Source organism: Mustela nivalis (assembly GCF_964662115.1).
Source record: "Mustela nivalis genome assembly, chromosome: 10".
NCBI classification, from domain to species: Eukaryota; Metazoa; Chordata; class Mammalia; order Carnivora; family Mustelidae; genus Mustela; species Mustela nivalis.
In genome coordinates, this window is record NC_139029.1 from 39,684,720 (window position 1) to 39,711,685 (window position 26,966).

Sequence of the window (26,966 nt, forward strand, 5' to 3'; positions counted from 1 at the left end):
ATCATTTTTTCTATCTTTATCTATCACTACTAATGGTTTTGGTCTCTGCTCTCTGGACACACAGAATGACCTTAAAGCTCAGTGTTTTTTCACATGCCTTTTCTACCTTGTGTGTCTTCAATACCCCTCCTTTACCTAGAAAACTCCTTATTCATCCTGCCATCCATTCCACCCTTCTTACTTAGAGATAATTTAATCATCCCCTCCTTTGTATTATTTCTAGACCTTACTCTGGCTGTTGGTACTAAGAGGTGAAGTAGAACGTTCCACCCTAGGAAATTAACACTCCCCCTACTTTCATTTAACAACTATTTATTTATGGTATACAGGTATGGTTGCAGTCTGAGCACTAGAAAAATAATAACGAACAAAACAGAGTCTATTCTCACAGAGCTTACATTTTAATGAGTAAATCAGATATTAAATAATCACATCAATAATTAACATCGTGATAATTGTTTTGAAGGAAAAGCAGTGGGGATATAAAAGGTCATTGTGGTGGCATGATCAGGAAACGTTTTGCAAAGTAACATTTAAGTGCAACTTCTGAAGAATGACGTGGGTGAAAATATGGAGAAGGATACTCCAGTGAGGAAGGAGCATGTGTAAAGGTCCTGAGGAAATTTGAGAAATGGAAAGAACACGCTTGTGGCTGGAATGCTCACGATAGAATGAGAGAATTACATGCATCGAAGATGGAGACAGACATGTGGGTCAAATTACACCACCCACTTAAACAATATTATTGATTTTGGATTCCATCCTTAAAATAATGGAAGAGAGACAATAAAGAGTTTCAAGCAGGGAAATGATATAACCAGAATTTTAACATAAAAGAGAGACAATAAAGAGTTTCAAGCAGGGAAATGATATAACCAGAATTTTAACATAAAATTTTAACATAAAGAAAGTCTCTGTGGAGAACAGCTGGAGAGAGGGGAAGGATGTATGCACGGACACCACCTAAAATAGCTAAAATAAATTCCTTTATTTAGCTGTTTCACAATATTTATTTTTTTAAGATTTTATTTATTCATGAGAGATGGGGTGGGGGTAAGGGGTGAAGCAGGCTCCCCACTGAACAAGGAGCCCAATGCAGGGGCTCTATCCCAGGACCCTGGGATCATGACCTGAACCGCCCAGGTGCCCTGTTTCTTTAATATTTATTAAATTCCTAGTATGTGCCAGACTCTCCCCTAGACTTTGAGGATACAGCAGCAAATAAGATAGATAAAAGCCCTGATGGATCTTACACTGCAAAAATCTGGGCAACAAATGCTGCTGTTGGTGGTGACAGAGATGAAGAATGTATTGGCTTGGCCTGCGATAACCAAGTACCACAGACCCAGTGACTTAAATAACAAAAATTAACTTCCTCTGGATAAGGTCAAAGTGTAATAGAAGATGTTGATCAGTTGGGTGGGAAGGACAAATAGGTGGTTGTGGTCAAAGAACAGAATTTCCAAGTTCAAGATTTCAAAGGTAGAACGTCTTTGAATGATAATAAGAGAGACCGTTGGAAGGGGAGACTGAGATAGAGTGGAGGTCATGGGTGATGAGAAAGTCAAATAAATGAGTGGCGAAGCTGTTAGGTGATGTTTTTCATCACTTTTCATGGCAAGTAATGGGAAGCTGAGATTCAGCTGTATTAAATATAGGGGAATGTTACCTCATATATCTCAAAGTCCAAAACCAAAGTGCAATTCAAAGTTGACTTAATCCACTGGCTCCAGCCATGTTTCTCTGGCAGTTTTCTCAGTGTGTGCCCTCCCTCCATGTGTCAGCTTCACACTCAGTCTGCTAACAAGCACAAATCTCTTTCTTGGGAGACCTCTCAGAATTTCTAAAGTATTCCTTTGAATTATGAATCATTCCAAGAGAAACCTGGCCATCCAAACTTAGCGAGCCATGGACTCTTTTTTGAGGGGACTTAGTGTTCCATGATATACTATAACCTTTTATTTATTTATTTTTAAAGATTTTATTTATTTATTTGGCAGAGAAAGAGAGACAGCAGCAGAGAGAGAGGGAGAAGCAGATTCCCCACTGAGCAGGGAGCCCAATGCAGGGCTCGATCCCAGGACCCCCAAATTATGACCCAAACCTAAGGCAGATGCCCAACTGACTGAGCCACCCAGGTGCCCCAGGCTATAACATTTTAAACAATGGTTACTGATAACCAAATAAGTCATAGTTAGTGGCTAACCACAGAAAATTACTCTGGCTTATTTATGGAAGGAAAGAATATTATATACATTAAATAGACCATAAAATATCCAGGGATGCTAGAGAACCAGGTTTGGGGATACGTGTTGCAGACATGCCGGGGAAAGCACCACTACTGTCGCTGTTAAACACTAAGCTTGTATAGCCAACACAACTAGCTTCTGACCCTACACACCACCATGGGCACTACAATCAGCATTCTCTCAAGAACTCAGTCAAATTTCTTCTACAGAAAGCTGCAGAAGGTGGGTCTGATTGGCTGAGCCTAGGTCATGTGCTAAAAGTCTAGCTACCTAGGCTACGAAAGCAATTATCTGGTATTTCCAACTTCTAAAATGGAAAAGGGGCTTTGCCCGTCTTCAAAATTTTAAAGTTGAAGGATTTCTTAAACCTAAGAACAGGATTTTAATGCAATGGCCAAAAAGAATCAAAATATCCATACAATCCACTAATTTATTTGCCCTACATGAACTCTGTCCTTTCCCTGCTCCATATTTACACTTCAGAAAAATCCCAATTAATATAATGCAACTCAAAGGGCAATTACCTGCTCACTAAAGGTGGTGTAACCCCAAGTCTCTTCATTTACTACATCCAGTTACAAATCTAGAACCTTGAAGTGATGAACTTGGAGTCACACTTGTATATGTGATTTTTTTTTAAAGACTTTATTTATTTATTTGACAGACAGAGATCACAAGTAGGCAGAGAGGCAGCAGGGAGAGAGGAGAAAGCAGGCTCCCCGCGGAGCAGAGAACCCAATGCAGGGTTCCATCCCAGAACCCTGGGATCATTACCTGAGCCGAAGGCAGAGGCTTTAACCCACTGAGACACCCAGGTGCCCCTGTATATGTGATATCTTAATTAAAAAGTCTACCACTATAACCAGTATGGTTCTGTTGTGGTTAATAGGAGCAATTCTAACTATTTTAGTCAGAAAATCCTTTAATACAGAGAATTAGGTACCCCAAAAATCAGCAGGAGGTCTATAGGAAAAGTTACTGGGCTGGACCTCAAGGATTGACTCCCACAACATCATAGTCTGTCCTGAAAATGGACATAAAAATTTTACATCAATAGGGAAGGTGGAGAATCAGGAATCTAGCCTCCTAGGTTCTGGTTCCAGGGTCATACCACCTTGGCTGTAATCTGGGGATAAGGAGGCCACTGTCCTCCTGGAATACACAACCATTGCTACAAGCTGGGATCAGGAAGCTGCTGCCGGAATTCTTAGCCCCAGAGCCATGTCTTACCTGCAAGGTCCTGCCAACAAAATGGAGGACTTATGCTCTGCCAGTTCTTCCCCCAACAGTTTCCAGTTCAGGTCTCTCACGCAAGCATTGCTGGAAAGTGAGTTCACTGCTCAAAGGCAATATTGAGCAAGGTAGCATGATGGTAAACAAAGCAGTCTGTAAATCCACCAAGGGTGATGCTATAGTAGAAAGAAGCTTTAGTGGGAGAGAAATCCAGATCAAGACTCTCTTCCAGGGACCCCTGGGTGGCTCAGTCAGTTAAGCGTCTGCCTTCGGCTCAGGTCATGATCCCAGGGTTCTGGAATCAAGTCCCACATTGGGCTCCCTGCCCAGCAGGGATTCTGCTTCTCACTCTGCCTGTCTCTCCCCCTGCTTGTCTCTCCTCCCTCTGTCTCTTTCTCTGACAAATAAATAAGTAAAATCTTAGGAAAAAAAAAAAAAAGACTCTCCTCCAATAAAGTCAAATCACTCTTTTCGTCCATGATAGGTGGCAACCAGTGTAATTGAATGGATTTTGATTCAGTGCCTGGCTGGAGGCTCTGGATTGTGGCACCAAGTCCGGAGGCTCAACGTTGGTTGCTTCTGCTGGCAAAGTGGACACTCAGCAGCACTAGTCCTGGAGAAGATGAATTACAGGGAGCCATAGCCCTGATGCTGTCCTGCTCCTCAGGACCTTGAGTGGCCCAGCAGGGAGGTCACATTTTCCTGACCACAGAAGGGAATGGAAGTGGTACTGAGGAGCTGATAGAGCCAGAGGGGTCTTGCTGACAAGATAAAGGAAGAGAGTGAGTGGACTGGCCACTGGAAGCTGTTGGAAAGTAGACATCTCAACAGATGCTTTCATGGAAGGATGTGCCAGGACAAGGTAGGATACCCTACATCTCAGAAGATGTGAGCACAGGCAATGTGTCCTATCTGATGTCATGACACTGCATAATTCTCTGAGATTTAGATGTCACTCAAGGGATAAGAGAATAAAAATGTGGGTGGCTGGTGGCTCAGTCGCCTCAGGGTCCGACTCTTGATTTCGGCTCAGGTTGTGATCTCACAGTTGTGGAATAGAGTCCTCTACGGTGCTCTACGCTCAGCAAGGAATCTGCTCAAGATTCTCTCTCTCCCTCTACACTTCCCCACTAAAATAAATAAATAAATCTTTTAAAAAATTTATTTGTGTTTTAAGATTTTATTTATTTGTTTGTCAGAGAGAGAGAGAGCACGCACAAGCAGGGGCAGTGGCAGGCAGAGAGAGAAGCAGGCTCCCTGCTGAGAAAGGAGCCCCATGCAGGACTTCATTCCAGGACTCTGGGATCAATGACGTGATCCAAAGGCAGCCGCTTAACTGCCTGAGCCACCCAGGTATCCCAATAAATAAATCTTTAAAAAAAAAAGAAAGAAAAGAAAAATTTAAAAAGCAGGCAGTTTAAATCTCAAATACTTGAAAAATCTCAGATCTGACTCTAAAAAAATTCTGTTTTCATGAAGAGTGGGGTTTGAGAAAAAAAATTTTGGAATCTACAATTATGTTCCCTTTTTTTGTAACTGTATTAGTTATCCTGAAAATGTAGACCCACTATACAGCATAGGTATTGATCCATTCCTTGAGTTGCTTGACTAGAAATTGCATCGGATGATATAGTGGTTAAAAACATGGGTTTGGGGCACCTGGGGAGCTCAGTGGGTTAAGTCTCTGCCTTCGGCTCAGGTCATGATCTCAGGGTCCTGGGATCTAGCCCTGCATTGGATTCTCTGCTCTGCAGGGAGCCTGCTTCCCCCTCTCTCTCTGCCCACTGCTCTGCTTACTTGTGGTCTCTCTCTATGTTTCAAATAAATAAATAAAATCTTTAAAAAACAAAAAACAGGGGTGCCTCGGTGGCTCAGTGGGTTAAAGCCTCTGCCTTCGGCTCAGGTCATGATCCCAGGGTCCTGGGATCGAGCCCCACATTGGCTCTCTTCTCAGCGGGGAGCCTGCTTCCCTTCTTCTCTGTCTGCCTGCCTCTCTGTCTACTAGTGATCTCTGTCTGTCAAACAAATAAATAAAAATCTTTTTTAAAAAATAAAATAAGAATATTAAAAAAAAAAAAAAAACCAAAACCAAAAACATGGATTCACCAAACTGCCTACATTCAAATCCCAGTTCTGATACCTACTATCTTGGATAAGTGTGCCTCAGTTTCCCTAACAATAAAGCAGAGATGATAATGATGGTAATAGAACCAAATCCATCAGGTTGTTATTAGGATCAAATGAGTAAATATCACAAGAAGGTTAAGAACAGTTTCTGGCACATAGTGCTATATAAATATTTACATTACCAGATGAAGAATGTTTGGAATCAGTAGTCTTAAAAGAAATTTAGGTTGAACAATCCTTGAAAGAATTTTGGAAAACTATGTACTTTAAAGCTGACACCTTTAACTTGATATTTAAAATTTCATTATTTAAATAACTGTAAAGGACATAATTTCTGGCCTACTTTATCCACTTAAAACTAATACATACACAAGCTCTTCTTAACAGCTTTAAATTTGATATCATAATTCCTCCTTTAAACTTGTTTTTTCCTCACTCTACTCACAGAATTTTAACTTAATGAAATGTTTTATATACTTTAAAATATTTTATTGATCACCATGCCATACTTCTCTATAGTAAAACTATGCCCTTAATTGGAATTAAAATGCTAAAATTTCCGGAATGCCTGGGTGGCTCAGTTGGTTAAGCAGCTGCCTTCGGCTCAGGTCATGATCCCGGTGTCCTGGGATGGAGTCCCACATCGGGCTCCTTGCTCAGCGGGGAGCCTGCTTCTCCCTCTGCCTCTGCCTCTGCCTGCCATTCTGTCTGCCTGTGTTCGCTCTCTGCGCCCCCCCACCGATAAATAAATAAAATCTTTTAAAAAAATGCTAAAATTTCCTCTGACTGTAAGAAGCTATGTTAAATAACTTTCATGTCTTGTTTTACAATCCTTTACCCTCTTTCTCTCCCCTTTAGCTGTTGCTGCAGCGACCTGTTATATTAGAAGGTTGACACGTAGCTATAACTGCATTTCCTTATCTCTTTTTTTTCGATTTTTTATTTAAATTCTAGTTGGTTAACATACGGTGCAATACTGCTTTCAGGAGTAGAAGTCAGTGGTTCATCACTTACACACAACACCCAGTGCTCATCACAAACGCCCTCCTTAAACCCCATCACCCATCTACCCCATCCCCTACCTACCTCCCTCCATCAACCCTCAGTTTGTTCTCTATCATTACGAGTCTCTATGATTTAAAAAAAAAAAAAAGAGTCTCTGTGATTTATTTCCTTCTTTTCTTTCCCCCTCCTGTATGTTCATGTTTTGCTACTTAAATTCCACATGAGTGAAATCATATGGCATTTGCCTCTCTCTGACTGACTTAGTTCCCTTAGCATAATACCCTCTAGCTCTATCCACATCATTGAAAATGGCAAGATTTCATCCTTTTTGATGACTGAGTAATATTTCATTGTATATCTACCACATCTTCTTTATCTATTCATTAGTCGATGGACATTTGGGCTATTTCCATAATTTGGCTATTGTTGATAATGCTGCTATAAATATCAGGTGCATATACCCCTTTGAATCTGTATTTTTGTATCGTGGGGTGTTGGGTGAATAACTAGTAGTGCAATTACTGGATTGTAGGGTAGCAAAAAAAAAAAGTGCAGCATTTGCAGGGCTCCTGGGTGGCTCAGTGGGTTAAGGCCTCTGCCTTCAGCTCAGGTCATGATCCCAGGGTCCTGGGATCGAACCCCACATCTGGCTCTCTGCTCAGTGGGGACCTGCTTTCTCTCTTTGCCTGCCTCTCTGCCTACTTGTGATCTCTGTCAAATAAATAAATAAAATCTTTAAAAAAAAAAAAAAGTGCGGCCTTTGCTTATGTCTTGCTTTCTGCCTCAAGGCTATTACCTCTGTATGTATATTCCCTCAGGAAATTAACTTCTCTGAGGCAATCCTTGACCAGCTCAATAATAAACCCTATTTTAGTTATCCCTCCTATGCTTCACTCTCCCCAGCTTCCCACTCCTGTTCTCTAGAATCTCTTACTGAAATACATGACTTGTATAGAAGGTCTTATCTCAGGCCTGGCTTTCAGGGGAACCTCAGCTAAAAACGTAGAAGTTAACAATTTTTTTTAAAGATTCTATTTATTTATTTATTAGAGAGAGAATTCTCTCTTTATTTATTAGAGGGGATGAGAAGGGGCATGGTCAGAGAGAGAAGCAGAATCCTTGCCAAGGAGGGAACCTGATGCAGGACTCCATCCTGGAACTCCAGGATCATGACCTGAGCCAAAGGCAGTCGCTTAACCAACTGGGCCCCCCAGGCACCCAACAATTTTTTTTAATTTAAAAAATTTTTAAACATTTTTCCAGATTCAGTTATCACTATAAGAATCAATCAAAACAATAAGCATTGAAGTGCCTGGGTGGCTCAGTGGGTTAAAGCCTCTGCTTTCAGCTCAGGTCATGATCCCTGAGCCCCACATCGGGCTCTCTGCTCCTCAGAGAGCCTGCTTCCTCCTCTCTCTCTGCCTGCCTCCCTGACTACTTGTGATCTCTCTCTCTGTCAAATAAATAAATAAAATCTTAAAAAAAAAAACCCAATAAGCATTAATTATTAAATATAAAAGTAAAACTTTATTGGAAGTCCATCTATCAGTGACAAAACTTTTTAAAAATATGGTTCATGTATCTGAGGGAAGAATGTTACTTATGGCTAGTGGGATTCAGCATTAATTTTTATATCAAAAGCAATTCTCAAAATGTAAAAAAACCTCATTCTCAGTTTCTGAGCACCTGCAAATTTTTTATTAACTCATTAATGAGGACCAGCAAAATGATACAACCCATTCAAAGGAGGATATAAGAAATGTCCATCTTTATTGTCAGTAACAAAAAGGAATCCTGAAAGAAGGCTGCTAAATCAAATACAAAACTGGTTAGTGATCTAAAGGCAATAGAGCCATCACATTTAAGGTTATCTTCTCCCTGGGAAAAAAATCATTTTCATCTTATTAGTTTTCTTATAAGTTAACATCTAACTCCATTGAGTTGTAAAATGTCTGTACCCTTTTTAATAGTAAATGGTAAACCAAATTAAGTTATAGTCTCTTGGAAAATCAGAAAACCCTTTATGCAAGCTTGTTACAAAAATGCTCTACAAGAACATTAAAAGTTTCAAACAATTTTTCTTACACTAGTTATTATTTTTAGAAATATATGCTGAGTGAAATAAGTCAAGCAGAGAGAGTCAATTATCATATGGTTTCACTTATTTGTGGAGCATAACAAAAAGCATGGAGGACATGGGGAGTTAGAGAGAAGGGGGTTGGGGTAAATTGGAAGGGGAGGTGAATCATGAGAGACTATGGACTCTGAAAAACAATCTGAGGGGTTTGAAGTGGCGGTGGGGTGGGAGGTCGGGGTACCAGGTGATGGGTATTATAGAGGACACGGATTGCATGGAGCACTGGGTGTGGTGAAAAAATAATGATACTGTTATGCTGAAAATAAAAAAAAATAAAAAGAAATATAAATGCTGAGAAATATTCACATAAATAAATACATGGGAATGGAAGGAGTTTTGATACTGCGATGGCATTAAATTCTTTCAACTTTTTTTTTTTTAAGATTTTATTTATTTATTTGACAGAGAGAGAGAGATCACATGCAGGCAGAGAGGCAGACAGACAGAGAGAGGAGGAAACAGGCTCCCGGCTGAGCAGAAAGCCCGATGTGGAGCTCTATCCCAGGACCCTGGGATCATGACCTGAGCCGAAAGCAGAGGCTTAACCCACTGAGCCACCCACGCACCCAAATTCTTTCAACTCTTAACTGAGTGATATGCCCCCAAATCACAGTGCTCTAACATCAAAAATGTCAAATTATATATTAGTTGATAATTCAATTAGGTCATCTTTCAATCACGTTGTAAGCAAAGAAGTAGAAAACATCTACTTTGTGAAAGAATTTGTTGCTCATTCATTAGTCATTTTCCTTCTCAGTTTCTGGGAAGTATGCCACAAAGACTTATAAAATACTTGTTAACTACATCTCAGATTTTTTCCTTGCCTTTGAGGTATACTGTATAACCCAATTCCTCAGAAATGGCTAAGAAAATCTTTGCCAATCTGATATACTTTGAGGGGAGGCAGGTGGGGGATGGGTAAAATAAGTGATGGAGATTAAGGTGGGCGCATGGGATTTTCAATTTTAGCAATTCCAGTAGGTAGGAAATGCTATCTCCTAGCTCTAATCTGCATTTCTCTGATGTCTGATAATATCATACATTTTCATATGCTTATTGGCTACTCATATATATTCTTTTGTGAAGTAGCTCTTTAAGTCTTTGCCTAGGGGCAACATCGTAATTCCATTTTTCAGTTCAATGGTGTTGTATGGAAGTGCTGAATCACTATATTGTACACCTGAAACATGATGCTGTATGTTAACTGGAATTTAAATAAAAACTTTAAAAAATATACTTTAACAAAATCTATTTATCTTATGTGATTTAAGTATGTTTTAATCAAACACTTGGTTTTCATTCAATTTATGGGAAAAGTTTTATGTATTACCTAATTGGCCAAGTCGGTCTTGACTGTTAAATCAATCAGCTGCATCAGACTTTCTTCAGAGACTTCAGTTTGGAGATTTGGAATAGGTGTTTTAAAATTGAATATATTGGCATATAAATTACATACAATAAAATGTGTGTTTACAGTACAATGAGTTTTGTCAAATGTATATGCCTATGTAACCAGCACTTCCGTCACCACAGAAAGTTCCCTCCTGTGCCATTACAAGTTGATTCCCTCCTGTGACCGCTGCCCCATCCCCGCCACCCCCTTCTGCCTGCCTCCCAGGTAACCACTATTTGATTTCTTAGACTATAGGTAAGTTTCGCCTGTCCCGAAACTTCATATACATGTATTCTTCTTTTTTATGGTCTATTTTTTCACACAGCATGTTTTCAAGAATGCATCCGTGTTGTTCATGTATCAGTAGTTTTTGTTCTTTTTTATTCTGAGAGGTATCCTTATTTATCCATTTATTTGTTGATAGACTTTTAGGTTGTTTCCAGATTTTGGATATTATGAATAAAGTTGTTATGAACATTCTTGTACAAGTTTTTGTGGGTTTTAAGATTCTTAAAATTTATTTGATAGAGCACAAGCAGGAGGATCCGCAGGTAGAAGGAAAGGGAGAAGCAGTCTCCCCGCTAAGCAGGAAGCCTGATGTGGGATTTGATCCCAGGAACCTGGATTCATGACCTGAGCCGAAGGTAGCTGCTTAACCAATTGAGCACCCAAGCACTCCTACAACTTTGTTTGTGGACCTCTGTTTCATATAATCCATATAGTCATGATATCGGAATTGGTGGGTTACATAGTAAGTGCATTTTTAACTTTATAAACTCCCAAACTGTTTACCACAGTGGTTGTACCCTTTTACATTCCCACCAGCAGTATACAAGAGTTGCTCCAAATCCTCTCCAACACTTGGTATCATCAGTCTTTGTAATTTTAGCAATTCCGGTAGGTAGGAAATGCTATCTTCTAGCTCTAAATCTGCATTTCTCTGATGTCTGATAATATCATACATTTTCATATGCTTATTGCTACTCATATATATTCTTTTGTGAAGTAGCTCTTTAAGTCTTTGCCCAGGGGCAACATTGTAATTCAATTTTTCAGTTCAAATAAACACGGTAACATGAATCTCTATTGACAACTATCCTAGCTCCAAATTCCAAGATTAATTCTGAATTCTAAAAGATGAAGACTTGCCCTGAGTTTGCCAACCAGATGACTTCAAACTTTCTTCTATCCTTCCTTAGAATTCTCCCTTGGGAGAGATGCCTTTCTAAATAATAATTGGGGAATGGAAGAAGAAAATTTTCAACCTCTCCACTATACAACTTGTCTGAATTCAGAACAGCTCCAAATGGGGCAAACTGTTCATTTCTAATGTCAAATTTTGCTCCTAATACAACTATGCTTAAGACAGAACTAGGGACAGGACAAAAAGCTTTAATCATGGAAGCTTAGAATATTTCAGTTTTCCTTTGTTTGGTACCCTCAGAGGTTTTTACACGATAGAGCAATGCACCCCATCAAGATTCAAAGAGAGAGGTATGCTTCCCCCCCCTCCCCAGTAAAGTGGGGAAAAGTGAATAATGAAAATGGAGTAGGGAATGATAACACTTCCTGGGAAAACTTTTTAAAATCGTGGTTAATATATATACCTAAAAAGTTACCATTTAAACCACTTTTAAGTGTACACGTCTATGGCATTAAATACATTCACATCATTATGCAACCATCACCACTGTCCATCTCCAAAATTTTACCATCTTTCTCAACTGAAATTCTGTAAACACTAGTTCCCCATTTCCCCTTTTTCTCAGCCCCTGGCAACCACATTCTACTTCAACTATGAATTTGACTGATACCCCATATGAGTGTACCCATACAATATTTATCCTTTTTGTTACTGGCTTGTTTTACTTAGCATAACTATGTCTTCAAGGTTCATTGATGTTATAGCATGCCTCAGAATTTCCTTCTTTTCTAAGACTGAATAACATTCTGTTGTATGCATACATCACATTTTGTTTATCCATTCATCCACGAAGGTATGCTTGAATTGCTTCCATCTTTTGGCTATCACGAAAAAGGCTATGAAAAAGGCCATTCAAATCTCTGCATTCAGTTCTTTTGGGTATATACCCAGAAGTGGACCTGGTGCATCCTACAGTAATTCTATATTTAATTTTTTGAGGAATCCTGGGAAATCAGTTTTAAGAAAAATGAGCTGAATATCAATTCACTTAAGTTTCTGTGTTTATGTATCTCTCTGTACCCCAGATTGAAAACTCCTGTTCTGAGTCACACCTTGGGACATAAGGGAGGTAATGCAATGTGTGGTCGGAAAAAAGCATGAGTTTGAAGTATGATAAGCATGGTTAGAATTCAGTATTTACTTAGTCTAGAAATTGTGGGCAAATCAATTCCCTCTCCATGGTTTCCTTTTCCATTAATGAGGCTAACAATACCTATCCCACAGAACTATAAAGAGAATAGATGAACGGAACCTACCAGAGAGGTTGACAATTGACTTGAACTACATTCTGGGACCTTGGTACACAGGGCAGAGGTCCTCTGCCCTAGAGAAGCATGGCCACCTGGTAACAGCCACAGATGTGCAGAGAACTATAATGTAATGTAGTGTGAGGCCAGGACTGATGTGCTTATGGGAGTAGGTACAGGGGATACTTTCTCCTCATGAGAAAGGTCAGGAAAGACTCTAAGGAAGAGGGAGCAGTGGAAGCAAGCCAAGCAAAGACACAAAAGCATAAAAAAGCATGTTGTGAGGAGAACTTGAACAAATTTGGTGTCACGACACGAAATGTAAAGACATGAAAGGAACAAATGCAGCTGAAGAAGCAGGCAGCTTTTTTTTTTTTTTTTTTTTTTTACTTGACAGACAAAGATCACAAGTAGGCAGAGAAGCAGGCAGAGAGAAGAAGAAGCAGGTTCCCTGCTGAGCAGAGAGCCCGATGATGATGATGATGATGATGATGATGATGATGATGATGATGATGCGGGGCTCAATCCCAGGACCCTGGGATCATGACTTGAGCAGAAGGCAGAGGCTTTAACCTACTGAGCCACCCAGGTGCCCAAGCAGGCAGCTTTTTAAAGACCATGGTAAAGATCTCGACTTTCTTCTGTGCCTCGGTTTCATTTTATACTTCATATTATTCTATAAAATGAAGATTGTTATATAACTTCCTCATAGGGCTGTTAGAACTAAATGCAAAGTAAGATAACACACACACACACTTACCGGAAGCCCAAATATCTCATGTTAATACTACTGCCTTGAGGCAACAAGAAAGACTTTAAACAGGGGAGTGACCCTGTCACATATGCATTTTGAGAAGATGGGGGTGGGAAGCAAGGAGGATGGATTGTAGGAGGAGAGAGTACTGGGCATAAGAAGGCAAGTTAAGGGGCGCCTGGGTGGCTCAGTGGGTTAAGCCACTGCCTTCGGCTCAGGTCATGATCTCAGGGTCCTGGGATCGAGTCCCGCATCAGGCTCTCTGCTCCACAGGGAGCCTGCTTCCTCCTCTCTCTCTCTGCCTGCCTCTCTGCCTACTTGTGATCTCTCTCTGTCAAATAAAAAAATAAAATCTTTAAAAAAAAAAACAAATGTTTAAAAAAAAAAAAAAGAAGGCAAGTTAAGAGGCTGTCATAATAGATAGTCCAGGAAATAGAAAAAGCTTGCCCTGCAGGAAAACAGTAACAGTAACAGTGAAGGAATTCAGCTATTTAAAGAGCAGAAGAGCTCTGATGCCCATTTAAATGTAGGAGGAGCAGGAGTGGGAGGAATCCTAGATCAGGCCCTCATGGTTAGTTTTCTTCCTGAAGTGATCTCCATCCCTCCCTCCATTCTCCAATAACAAAAAGGCCATCACAACTCATTTCCTTTCAAAGTTTTATTAAAGTTGAATAGAACAATTAGTATTTTTTAAATTTTTTTGTTAACCTCAGTACAAAAATACAGTTGACGACTTGACAAAAATGGCTCCACCTAGGGCTTGAAGGTTTCTGTTTCTGCAACAGTACCAGGGGAAAGCATGCTTCCAGCTGGGGCTGAGTCCAAACACACAGCCATTCCTGCATACACATGCGTGCAAACAGGGAAGCCCAAGCAGGAGAAGAGGATGGAAGTTACCAGGATTCAGGAAGAAGCCCAAGATTATTCCCAGGAGAAAAGGAGAAGAAATAGGCTGGTCTCCTCAGTGGGGGTAGAATTACTGTTTTACCTTTAGGTTTATTTTTTTAAATGATGAACTATTTCTGTAATTTTAATACTGTAGAAAAGATGCTACTGGTCTCCTTTCACCACCAAGGTGAATAAAGCGGGAGGAAACAGAAAAAAATTCAAATACTGAACTGTGAGGAGTACAACTCCAAATGGCTCAAGTTCTGTGTCAAAAGCTGTCATTCTTTACGTTCAGTGACGGACACCTAGGAGGAGGCGGGAGAAGGAAGTCTGCCACACTCTGCTGGATCCACAAGCGTGGAGACCAGCTCCTGCCAGCAGAAGTCTTCCACAGTGAGAGCGCTCCTCCCCATGGAGGCAGGAGCAAGGTTTCCTGGTTGGTTTAATTGTTCTGAGCGATTCCTCAATATTCCCTCCCCTGCTGCTTTCCTTCCAGAGCACTAACTCTGATGAAAGAAAGGATATATTCGTGTTATAACTCATCTTCAAGATGTTTCTCTCTGAAGGCATCTCCCGTCAGCCTCTCCTGAGCTTCCTTCATCCCCTGAACAACTGTGAAATAAAGATTGGGGGGAGAGAGTATGAAGCAGGTTTTTAATATCTGACATTTGGCAACTAACAGATTTTTATTATAGGAGGAATACTACAGGAGCACAGGATCTAATTCTGGATTTGAGTCCTGGAAAGTCAATTATCTCTTTGAATTTGTTTCTCCATCTGTAAAATGAGGGAACGCTACTTACTTCACACAGGATTATTATAAAAAATCAAATGAATGGATAATAAAAGAGCTTTATAAATTCTGTAATACTACAAAAATACTACCAGTTACTATGGCTTATCCTCCAGGATTAGGGCTGAATCCCTGTCACAGACTACAGATGTTCACTTGTCATCATTAAGGGAAGAGAAAACACCCTCCGCCCATCCCATGATATTCTTTGGATGGATGCTGCCTTTATTTCACTTCCTGTGGAAGTTACAGGTGAGTATGTGCGTGTACTCAGAGGAGGTATGATCTTCAATGAAGGAGGCAGTCATTTCTAGCACCAACTACACTGAGAAGGAGCCAAGTTCTCAGGCAAAAAAAAAGAGCCGAACTATCTCAGGACATTTTTCTTATCAACACAGCTTCAAGGAGGGCAGTTGCTTTGGTATAGGCTCTCCACACAGCGACAGGCCAGGAGCTGGGTTGAGCCAGAGTCTGTAAATCACAGAAAGCCAGCCTATGACCTCATAAGAGACAAGTAGTGTAGTTCGTTATTTCCCTTTTGCTGTGCTGAAGCCTTTAGTAAAGGCAGGCTTGGTGTTCCAGTTCCACATCAGTCATGGGGGATTCAGCAAGGGTCTTGTGTCCATATTTGGACTCACATATTAAAAGTTGATGATGGAGTGGCAAGTTGGATGAAATTCTAAAGAGAAGGTGAATCTCCAGGGTCAAGAGCTTGGGACCTAATATCTAGCTAGCCAGCCTCCAGTGATCTGCATTTGGGTAAGGAAGATGACATTCTCTTTACCCATAGGAAGGAGATCTGGCGAGTTTATCTCCTTGCCAGATCTCCTTCCTCTCCCTATTCTGAGAAACAGGAGTTCCAAGGACTCAGAACGTAAAGTGAGCAACAACCTGACACCATGGCAATGTGGGACACATGGCGACTTAGCAAAAAACCCCCTTATAGAAGACAGGAGAAACTCTGGAAGGAAAACAGGTAAAGTACTTAACATGAATTCCAACCTCCTGCCTCCAGAATGATTGTGCTCAAGGATTAGAGAACAAGAAGGCCTGACATGATTTCAACCTTCCTTCACCTATTTGTGCTGATGCTATTCTTTCTGCCTGGAATATGCTTTTTGCATTCTTCTGCTGGCTAGGTCTCATTCTTCAGGATTCAGTCCAGTCACTGTGTCCTCTGGCAAGCCTGCGTACTCTCCATCTTGGGCTACACCCCCACCCTTGCTTCCATAGCTTGAAATGTCCTCACATATGTCCATAGAGACAAATTCTTATCCTTCTATGTCCAGTTAAAGCTTACCTATTTATGAAACCTTTTAGATTGATCACCTAATGGCATTCTCCCTCCTCTGAATTCTGTTCTGTTAGCTCCAAACTGCATTATAAGCAGCTAGGGAACGGGCTCAGTCTCATCTTTCTCCTATATTCTACACAGGTTCTAGCCAAAAGCTAGTCATGCTGGAGATGCTCAGCTAACACATAGCATCGAGTCTCCTCCCATAGACCTTGCATGTGCTCCATTTTACTTAAATACAGCAGCAATTCTCCGTCCTCTCTCTCTCAACATAACCATACCTTGCTCGGCACTGATGTAGAAATACTTGTAGCTGGGGTTTCCATTCTCATTGATGATTTCAGGATGGACCTTGCCACTGGGATCTATTATAGACAAAATGGGACAAGGACTGCAATAATTACAACAAAGAGGTATTTCAAATGCTATATAGTACATCAGGCCCTCTAGAAAATGAGACCTGCCCATCTTTGCAGCCCACTCTCTCACCACTTTACCCCTTGTGTTTTCTGCTGTAATCACAGTGAATTCCTTGCAGCTCCCTGAACTCATGTCCCCCATGCCTTGGCTTATGCTGTTCTCTCTTCCTGGCATGCTCCCTTTCTTCTTGATGATGGTGGGATTCTACATTTCTATTTGTCTCCCCTATAGAATCCAGCAGAATGCTGAGCAAAGATTAGATGGCCACTAAATTTTAACATCTTTTGTAAATTGTTTGTGGAAAGACATCTGTTTGGTTATAGTATTCCGCTGTCTCAGTTGTACTCTGAGATCAGAGTGCAACTGTAGTACAGAGTAGGAATGGTGGCTTATCTCTGTCCCTGTAGTGCCTACCAGTGCTTGACATATGGCTAATACGCAAATGAATAATGGATGATCAGTACTCTGTCACTGTTCACAAAAACAGTTAGCTAATGGAAAAGTCCTTTCAGACTTGAAGTTCTGGCATTGGGAACTCCCCCGTTCTCTTGAAACTAGCTTTTGTTTGTTTTGTTTTTAACCATCCTCGTATAGTTTTGCTAAATAGAGAAGATGCCTTGATTCCTTTATCTCTCCCTGCACATCACAGATCCCCAGATTAAGATCTTTCACCTTACCCAGGAAAAGGATTCGTGGAATATAACCCCCATCAGGGCTGAAATCTTCATCCTTGGGCTCCTCTTCATCCTATTAAGTATGAACCTTAAGTCAGATCATGTCCTTTTCCTCTTCAAAACCTTTCAGAGGTGGGGTGCCTGGGTGGTGCCGTCTTGGTTTCAGCTCAGGTTGCGATCTCAGGGTTGTAAGACTGAGCCCCAAGTCAGGCGCCATGCTCAGTGCAGAATCTGCTTAAGACTCTATCTTCCTTGGCCCCTTCACCCCGCTGTCTCTCTCTGGCTCTGACTCTCTCTCAAATAAGTAAATAAATCTTAAATATTTATTTATTTATTTATTTGAGAGAGAGACAATGAGAGAGCATGAGCGAGGAGGTCAGAGAGAGAAGCAGACTCCCCGTGGAGCTTGGAGCCCGATGTGGGACTCGATCCCGGGACTCCAGGATCATGACCTGAGCTGAAGAAAGTCGTCCAACCAACTGAGCCACCCAGGCGTCCCGTAAATAAATCTTAAAACAAAAACAAAAACAAAAAACCTTTCAGGGGCTCCCCCTCTCACTCAGGGTAAAACCCCAAATCCCAAGTGGCCTAAGAGGCCTATACATAATCTGCCACCTGGCCACTTCTCTGACTTTATGTCCTAGCCTTTGTTCAGTCTTTTTCCATGATGCTGACCTGCTTGCTGCTGCTGTCCTTAAACAAGTCAGGCATGCACCTCACTCAGGCCTTTGCACTTGTTCTTACCCTCTGCCAGGACTTCCTTCCTTCATTATCCACATGGCTTACTCTCTTTTTTGATCCAAATCTTTGCTCAAATGTCACCTTTTTTCCTAACCATCTATTTAAAATTGCAAATTATTCCCTCCATCCTTCATTTTTAGCCATAGCATTTAACATCACCTGACATATTTTGTTTAACTGATTTGTCTGCCTCCCTATAATTCATTTTCCCGTATGTAATTTCAGTAAGGGTGGGGAATTTTATCTGTTTTTCCATCACTGATTCCTAATACCCACATCAGTGACTTGCACACAGTATTTCTTGAATCAATGAATTAATGAGACTGATATTTTGGCTATAATTATGGAGTTATAGTCCTCCCAGGAGATATAACCACATGGTATAGCTTTCTTTTGAAGAAAAGTCTGAATTTGGAGAATGTTCCGTTAAGACATTTGTTTCCTTTGAGTGATGGTTCTAACTTGGAAAGTGATAAAAAGTTCATATGCATAAGAAATCAAAAGTATTGCTGATTGTTGTTATTTTTGGTATGGATCCCATTTCAGGAGTCAAATGGGATTTCTTCAAACAAATATAATTTTGCCTTGAGTGAGGTGTGTCAGCATTCAGACTATCCACTAGTCATACAGCAATCCTTTACAATCCTTTACCTGCCTCAACATTCCCCATTAGTGTCCTCAAAAGATTTCCAGTCCTATGTTTAAGTAATGCTATCTTCACAGAAACTTAGGGCTAGACGTTTCATCATAGAGCATCCAAGCATCCCTCACTTGCAGAGTACAGCCTAAAACTCAGCAGTTAGGTCACAGCACCTATTCTTATCACTTATTAGGCTCTCTGAACTTGGCTAAGTCCCTAATTCCTTCAGTCCCCAAGATGCTCTGATGCTCTCAGAGATAGAGTCCCAGCGGCTGAAAAAAATCCCTTCTAAAATTTGGTATCTGACTTGATAGTAACAGACCTATAATCTATGCCAAGTACATAAAGGCTATCTAATGAAGAAACCAGAAGATTGTGCATACAAGCCCAGCACAGAGAAGGGGCTCAACTGCACCACATAGGGATCTGTGTCTTGCATGTACCTCTAGTACAGCCATGCAATGATGTAAAACATGTCATAACCCTAGACGAAGATTGAGGGGACCTTAAAATGTAGTCATCTTATCCCATTTCTCCTCTTCTTCCTCTGACAAGTGGAGGCTGGACAGCTTTCTACAGCTGACACACAAGCCTTAGTATTAGAGATCAAGAGGAAAACACTGTATACAGGAAGACAGCTCTGCTGAATATTATTTTATACCATTAATGATGATCATTTTAAAACAACAAAGACTTAAAATCATAGCCAAAAGGAGAAACTCTCAAAGTCTTACCTCAAGATTCACCATAACAAAATTATGGGAAAGTTCTGAAATTTCTGTAGATTCAGCAAATTTGGGCTTCAAAGCTAAGAGGGGAAAAAATATCTTAGAATACACGAAAACATCAAATCCAAACCCTAATTTGCTAAGTTGATTCAAATAAATGAAACTTTTTTTTTCTTTTTTAAACTCCTAAAAACCAGAAATCAGGACACCTAAATTCTGGTCATGCTTCTGTCACTTACCCACACAGGTATGTCACCAGAGTGACTGACTTCATTTCTCTCAAGCTTTTATCCCACTTATAAAATATGGATAATAGCACACAAATGAAAACAATTATTTCTATTTGCTTTTTATAGCCACATTTCAGTAACTCCTATTAAAGTAATAGACAATAAAGTAACATCACAACATATATATATAGATATAGATATAGATATATAATTACACTATTTGCACTAATTTCATACTCCTTTTCCAGTTAGGATTCTGTAGAGTGTAGCATACCAAACAAAAGAAAAAAGCTGACTGGGAAGCAGCAAGTTGGCCCAGCAGAAAAACACATGTCACAAATAACTCTGGTTTCCACCTTTTTCAGGAAGCTTCCCTAAACACATCTCATGTCTCTATACATTTCAGTCTCCTACATTTACTGTCCATATGACTACTGTAGCACTTAATCCTATACTCTCCCTAACCATATCTCATTGTTTTCCCTCCAATCCCTTGCATAGATAACTGCAAACTTCTTGGGGACAAGAAATCTATGTCACATATTTCTTTGGTATTCCTTACAGCTATCAGCAATGCAGGGGCAAAGTCTGTGCTATTATTTTTTAAGTGTTAATATTTAAGAACCCATTAGAGGTTGAATTATTTGCACTTACCTTTGCAAGCTCCACACCAGGATTTGTGGATAATCACCATCAGAGGCAACCCACTTAAAAAGAAAACAAAGAAATTACAATCTAGTAATTCCACTTATTTAAGTCTATCCTAATAAAATGACCACCTGATAAAGAGAAAGGTTAATGTACAATGTAGTAGGACTTAGATTAAGAAAACTTTTAGGCAACCTAAATATTATAGATTACTGTAGTACAATTATTAGTAAGTTTTGACATTCCTGTAAATTCTGCAAATTTGGGTTTTAAAGCTAGGGAGAAAAGACAAAAAGAGAAGGAAACATCAAATTACAGTACTTCTAAATATTATGTTATATAACCATTGAAAAAGTTAATAAAACTTTTCATTGCTATGTCAAATTAAAAACTAGAATAGGGGTGCTTGGCTGGCTCAGACAATAAAAACATGTGACTTCTGATTTTGGAGTCCTGAGTTCAAGACCCACGTAGGGCATACAGCTTACTTTAAAAGAAATTTAAAGGGGCGCATGGGTGGCTCAGTGGGTTAAAGCCTCTGCCTTCAGCTCAGGTCATGATCCCAGGGTCCTGGGATCAAGCCCTGCATTAGGCTCTTTGTTCAGTGGGAAGCCTGCTTCCTCCTCTCTTTCTCTCTGCCTGCCTCTCTGCCTACTTGTGATCTCTGTCAAATAAATAAATAAAATCTTAAAAATAATAAAAATAAAATAAAATAAATTTAAAGAACAAATATAGGGGTGTCTAGGTGGCTCAGTCAGTTAAGCATCCACCTTCAGCTCAGGTCATGATCTCAGGTCCTGGGATGGACTCCTTCCTCATGTTCAGCAGGGAGTCTGTTTCTCCCTCTTCCTCTGACCCTTCCCTATTCGTGTTCTCGCTCTTTCAAATAAATATGTAAAATCTTAAAAAAAAAAAATCCTCACAACAATCTTGAGGTATATTATTGTTCTTACAAAAGAAGGGTGAAAACACAGACTAAGAGTTCTAAGAAATTAAATATCTGACCACATAAAATCTAGGTTCTGCCACTTACTAGCTAAATTTATTAATTCTGGCTCCAAAACCAGTGTTCTTTCTGACCATTAAAGTTTACTTCAATTTAAGATGGCAATCCGAAAACAATAATCAACTAACTTTGAATCAGAGAACAGAGGTTGTTAAAGGCCTTAGAGGTTGCCTAATCCAAACCTCCATTTCACCCAGGAATTCTAATATATCATATTCCATCTAATATATCACATGTAATTATAATACATTCAAAATATCTAGTATTAACAAATAGTGGCTAGGATTGCCTGATGAGCAAGAAACGCATCACCAACAATGCAGCCCATCCTTTTAATGACTCCATGCATTTACAGAGCATTTAAGAATGCCTTGCTCCCTCCTCTCCCAAGAAAATTTCTATTTATCTTTCTAGAGCAGATTTTAGCCAACCAGTCTGTATACCTGATCCAGCCCACTGCCTGCTTCTGTAGAGCTGTAACATACAAAAAACTTTTTTTCATTCCTAAAAGGAAATGAAAGAAACGTACCAAAACATAATAGCAGTTATCCCTAGAAGATGGGATTATGGTTTTACTATATTTTTTTCTGCATTTTCCAATTTTTTTAATAATTTTTTTTTTAAGATTTTATTTATTTATTTGAGAGAGAGACAGTGAGAGAGAACATGAGCGAGGAGAAGGTCAGAGGGAGAAGCAGACTTCCCGTGGAGCTGGGAGCCTGATGCGGGACTTGATCCTGGGACTCTGGGATCATGACCTGAGCCGAAGGCAGTTGTCCAACCAACTGAGCCACCCAGGCGTCCCCAATTTTTTTTAATAATTAAATGTAATTTTTATAATCAGGAAGAAAAAAATTTTTCTTTTTTAAGATGATGAACAACATAATCCACCTTGGCCAGTGGTGGATTATTGAACCAGTCTTGGCCAGATGAAGCTCTTAAGCTCTCAAGGCTAAAACCCCAAGTTGTACGAGAGTCCTATGTAAGCAGCCACTGGCTTTCTCCCTCATCCAACCCCTGTATCACCACACCATCATACAGTGTATATGATCACTGCATTTACTACATTGAACTCTCTTACCTATCTCCCTGCAACAGACTTGGGAGTTTCATTTTTAAATGTTTGAAAAACAGATCTAAGAAATAGTACCTTGTGATGTTAAAATTCAATATAATTCACCCTTCAGTGCAGTTTTATTAAAACGCACTCATACTCAGTTGTATACTTACTGTATATGGCTATTTTTGTGATACAAGGCACTATAATTAATAAGCTGCAACAGAGACCTTATCCCCTACAAAGCCTAAAATATTTGATATTTGACCCTTTTTGACCCATGTTCTAGAGTGACAGTTCAAATATCAACCCCTCTATGAAGCCTTCGCAAAACTACCTTCTCTCAACAGCTAACTAGTCCTTTCCTCCTCTGGAGTTCCAAAGCATTCTGTCATCATCTTGCAATTGCCAACCCTTTTCATCCCATAATCATGTTTACTTGTATTTTTCACTAAACTATTAATTTCTCAAGGGCAAAGCCTATCTAATTCATCTCTGAAAATCACAAATGCTGACAAGGCAGATATCCACCATTTGTTTAAAGAAATCAATAAAAGAATGAAAAACAGCTTAAAATGAAATTTGCCTTAAAAACCAGAATGAAGCTCAACAGTTATAGAAGTTGTCGTAATTACTCTAAGTTAGACCAAAATATCTAGTCTCTCACTAAGCACTATCAAAGTACTATTTTGGTCAAAGGCATAACAGTGATACTCACATATCTAAATATTACATTAGGTAAATTACATGAAGAATATTAAGTTACATTAAGTGAAAAAGATTCCAACAGACTTACTTCTTCTAAAAGATTTTATTAGATGAAATAATCCAATAGTTAAGTCTTTCACTTCCACTAAAACCAAAGCTTCCCAAGAACAAAAACCAGTGGATTTATCTGTGACCCCTGACCCCAGAATAGACTAACAAAAAGTAGGCACAGTACTCAAAAACTTATTTGTGGTATGAACAAAGTGAGTGCAGATGAACAGGGCCATCTTCAGTTCTTGTTCAAACTGTTTTAAAACAATTCATCCAACCAGTCTGCTCTCTCACAATTCAGATGGGGAAATCATCAGTGTGTGATACCCCAAGTAGAACCCAATCTAAACAAGCCGTGTCCACCTGAACTCTGTCCCCTGGAGAAACTTGCCAAGAATCTCCAAGCCAGTTCTCCATTTTTTTTCTAGTCTCAACTTATGCTGTAAACTCAAGGCCTGGCACAGAGGAAAGTAAATCAGTCACAACAGCTCTAGTGCCACACACCAACATGTTCTGCAGACTGTAAGATTACTCCATCAAGCAAAACAGAGAGCAGGGGAGGTTAAAGCAGGAGGCTTGGTTAGTGCAGACTCTGGTTCAGATACTGCAGAAACATGTTGGCCAGCTGAGGCAGGTTCTCATTGTTGGGATGCATTTTGGTGTAGGAAATAAACTGGCGACGGAGGCGACTCAGTTCTGCCATGGTCAAAGCCCGGGTAAACTGCAGGTGCTCAGTGGTTCCAGGAAGCTTAAGCAAGTCTCCAGGAACCGCGCTCTTCTGGGCTTCCATCAATCCCGCCAACACCTGGCTTGTAATCTGATCCAACTGGTGCAGAAAGCTGCCAGAGGCAAGGGGCTGGGACTGTGTAGACTGATGGGGTGGGGGAGCCTGGTTCTCAAACAAGGCAGCCCGTATCTCTGCTAGGGGCAACGGCTCCTCTAAGCCCACCAACGTGAAGAGGGGCCGGTCCCAGCGGTTACGAGAGTCAGGAGCCTCAAAGCGCAGTGTTAGGGCCTCCATAAGTTCAGGAGGATATACGGCACTTGAATCACCCTTTGCATCTTTATCGAAGTCTGGAGTCCCACGAGCTGGAAGATCTGGCGCCTTGGTATTCTCCTGCTCCAGTTCCTTAGGTACATTGACCTGGGTTCTTCCACTAACTACAAAGTCCACTGTTTGGGGTTCCCTGAGGGCACTGCTGCCAGCCGCCAGAGGTCTCCCTCTCTCCTCAGTGCGCGGCCTCCAACTCACACTGTCGTTCTGGCCTTGGTTGTCTGTCGCATCCGCCACCTGAGGTCCCCCGCTCACACCGCCGGGCCGCACGCAATATACCAAGCAGAGCGGGGTGCGCGCCGCCCGCGCGAGGCAGTAAAGCTCGTAGCGGAATCCCTTGATGTAGTTAAGCGAGTCGAGGATGACCACATCGTGGCGACTCAGGCGCCGCTCCACCGCAGCTCGCAGAGCGCCGCGCAACGCCTTCTCACGGGCCGAATCGCCGTACACGGTCGCGTCCTCCGTGCCCAGCACCGCCGCGTCATCCACCACGTACACGGCGCGGCCCTCGGCCGCCAGAGCCCCACGGAGCTCCTCCACGCGCCGGCTTTTGCCACTGTACGGCAGCCCGCAAAACACCACCAGCGGCATCCTTACAGGGCGCGGCCATGTGCAACGGCGTAGCGTCAACTTCCGGGGCGTAAACGTCACGGACGCAAGCCGGAAAGGCAAATTGCACTTCCTGTCCCTCTCGAGGATTAAAGGATCTATTGTTGCTATGGGAACCGCAACTAACTCTAGGACTTGCTATCTCAGAAAGGTGATGGTAACTAGAATGACAGCAGTTATTCATGTCAGATAGGCATCAAAAGAATGTGATTCTCCCTGTGGCCAAAAACAATGCCCAACCATTTTTAATAGGGCCTTAATGAGCACTATCAGCACTACATTCAGCTTGCAAAAGGAAAAGGACCATTCACCAATGTTAATTCCACTTCATACCTTATACCCAGTGACTCTCAGTAACTGTTTACTCAATAACCTTTTCAATCATTTAACTTCTCCATGATTGGGAATTCTTTAATGAACATCAGGCAGTTCCCCCTATAGGAGGTTAAGGGTCTGAATGGGAAAAATCAAGCACCTATAAGCAGAGTAAGATAATGCTATAATGGATAGAGTAGATTGGGATGTAAAAGTAGAGAAGAGGAAAACAAACTGCCCCCCAAAATTACTTAAGACTTTATCGAGGAATAGTCGTTGGATTTAGTACATGAAAAACTAACAATTTTTTCTCCTGGGTAAGGCTGCCCAATAAAATACAGGATGCATAGTTAAATTTGAACTTCAGAAAAGCAACAAAAAAAATGTTTTTAATATGTTTCAGATATTGAATAGGACATATTTAAAATTACTTCTTGCTTACCTGAAATTCAAATTTAACTGGGCATCCTTATTTTTATTTGTTAAATCTGGCAACCCTATTCTACAGAATGTGTGAGACTCAGAGCCATGAAGGTGTAGGATCTGTTCTAACAAGATACAGTTGACCCTCGAAAAATTATGGTTTTGGATTGCACAGATATACTTGTAATGCAGACTTTTTATTTTTTAACAGCACAGTACTACAAATGTATTTTCTCTTCTTTATAATATTCTTAACATTTTCTTTTCTCTACCTTACTTTGTTGTAAGAATACAGTATGCAATACATATAACATACAAACTATGTGTTAATTGACTGTTTATGTTATCATAAGGCTTCCAGTCAACAGATTACTGGTAGTTAAGTTTTTGGGGCCTCGAAAGTTATATGCAGATTTTGACTAAGCGGGTGGTCAGCACCCCTAACCCCCCCCAGCAATGTCCAAAAGTCAACTGTAATTTTGTAGGTGCAGAAGTGTGTGGGTCTCTGTGTCTCTCCAGTATACTCTAGTAGAGAACATTCAAATATTGGCTCTGTCACTTACCAGCTGTATAATCTATTGACAAGTTATTTAATCATTGTGTGTCTGAATTTCCTCTCCCATAAACAGTTCTTATTTCAAAGGCTGAACCTCATAGATTATAAGGATTAAATAATTTATTTAATAAATATAATTAATTAATTAATGCATGTAAAGCACTTAAATCAGTGCTTTAGCTTTCCCTCCCTTGCTCTGTCTTTTCTCCCTCCTTTATCAGTTATTTGCATCAGTGGATAGACTAAAAATAATTGAAAGTTAAGACTATTCAACTTGAGACTATTAGGCAATATAGTTTACTGGCTGAGTGCAGGCTCTGAATCCAGAGTGCCTGGGTTTGAATCTTGGCTCCACCATTTACTAGCTGTGTAATCTTAAGCAAGTTACCTAACTGCTCTGTGCCTTAGTTTTCTCATCTCTAAAATGAAGGTAACAGCAGTACCCACTACAGAAGAGCTGTTGTGAGAATTAAATGAGTTAATTCACATAATTCAGTGTCTGGTGCATAATAAGCACTTAGTAGTAGTAGTAGTAGTAGTAGTAGTAGTAGTAGTGTTATCATCAGGCAACCACTCAGTTCTGGCTGTTTTGGCATAACCTTCACCTGCAATTAATGTTAAGTTGATGGCTGGAAAATGTTTTGCTAGCATATATAACCTACTGAACGTATTTTTTTTTTAAAGTAATCTCTAGACCCAACCTGGGTAAGAAGCCTTACCGATAACATAAACACGCTCTATCCAACTGAGCCAGCCAGGCACCCCTTCCCCGAAAAATAACC

General features: G+C 40.5%; 2 protein-coding genes across 2 annotated transcripts in view; both read right to left on the reverse strand.

The window, feature by feature from the left end:
* Positions 1 to 13,992: 13,992 nt before the first annotated feature.
* Positions 13,993 to 26,966, reverse strand: part of TXNDC12 (thioredoxin domain containing 12) — a 32,140-nt gene continuing 19,166 nt past the window's right edge. Inside the window, exons 3-7 of the mRNA XM_082688469.1 lie at positions 20,412 to 20,464; positions 19,534 to 19,607; positions 17,422 to 17,491; positions 16,606 to 16,689; positions 13,993 to 14,849 (exon numbers count right to left, since the gene is read on the reverse strand). Coding sequence (XP_082544595.1) covers positions 14,770 to 14,849; positions 16,606 to 16,689; positions 17,422 to 17,491; positions 19,534 to 19,607; positions 20,412 to 20,464 — 361 coding nt within the window. The 3' untranslated portion in view covers positions 13,993 to 14,769. The remainder of the gene's footprint in view (positions 14,850 to 16,605; positions 16,690 to 17,421; positions 17,492 to 19,533; positions 19,608 to 20,411; positions 20,465 to 26,966) is intronic.
* On the reverse strand, positions 23,261 to 25,189 carry KTI12 (KTI12 chromatin associated homolog). Its single transcript, XM_082688458.1, has one exon. The coding sequence runs from the start codon at positions 24,870 to 24,872 to the stop codon at positions 23,808 to 23,810; it is 1,065 nt and encodes a 354-aa protein (XP_082544584.1). The 5' UTR covers positions 24,873 to 25,189; the 3' UTR covers positions 23,261 to 23,807.

Excerpts from the sequence above, each read along its gene's own strand:
- KTI12 (XM_082688458.1), bottom strand. The coding sequence starts at position 24,872 with ATGCCGCTGGTGGTGTTTTGCGGGCTGCCGTACAGTGGCAAAAGCCGG.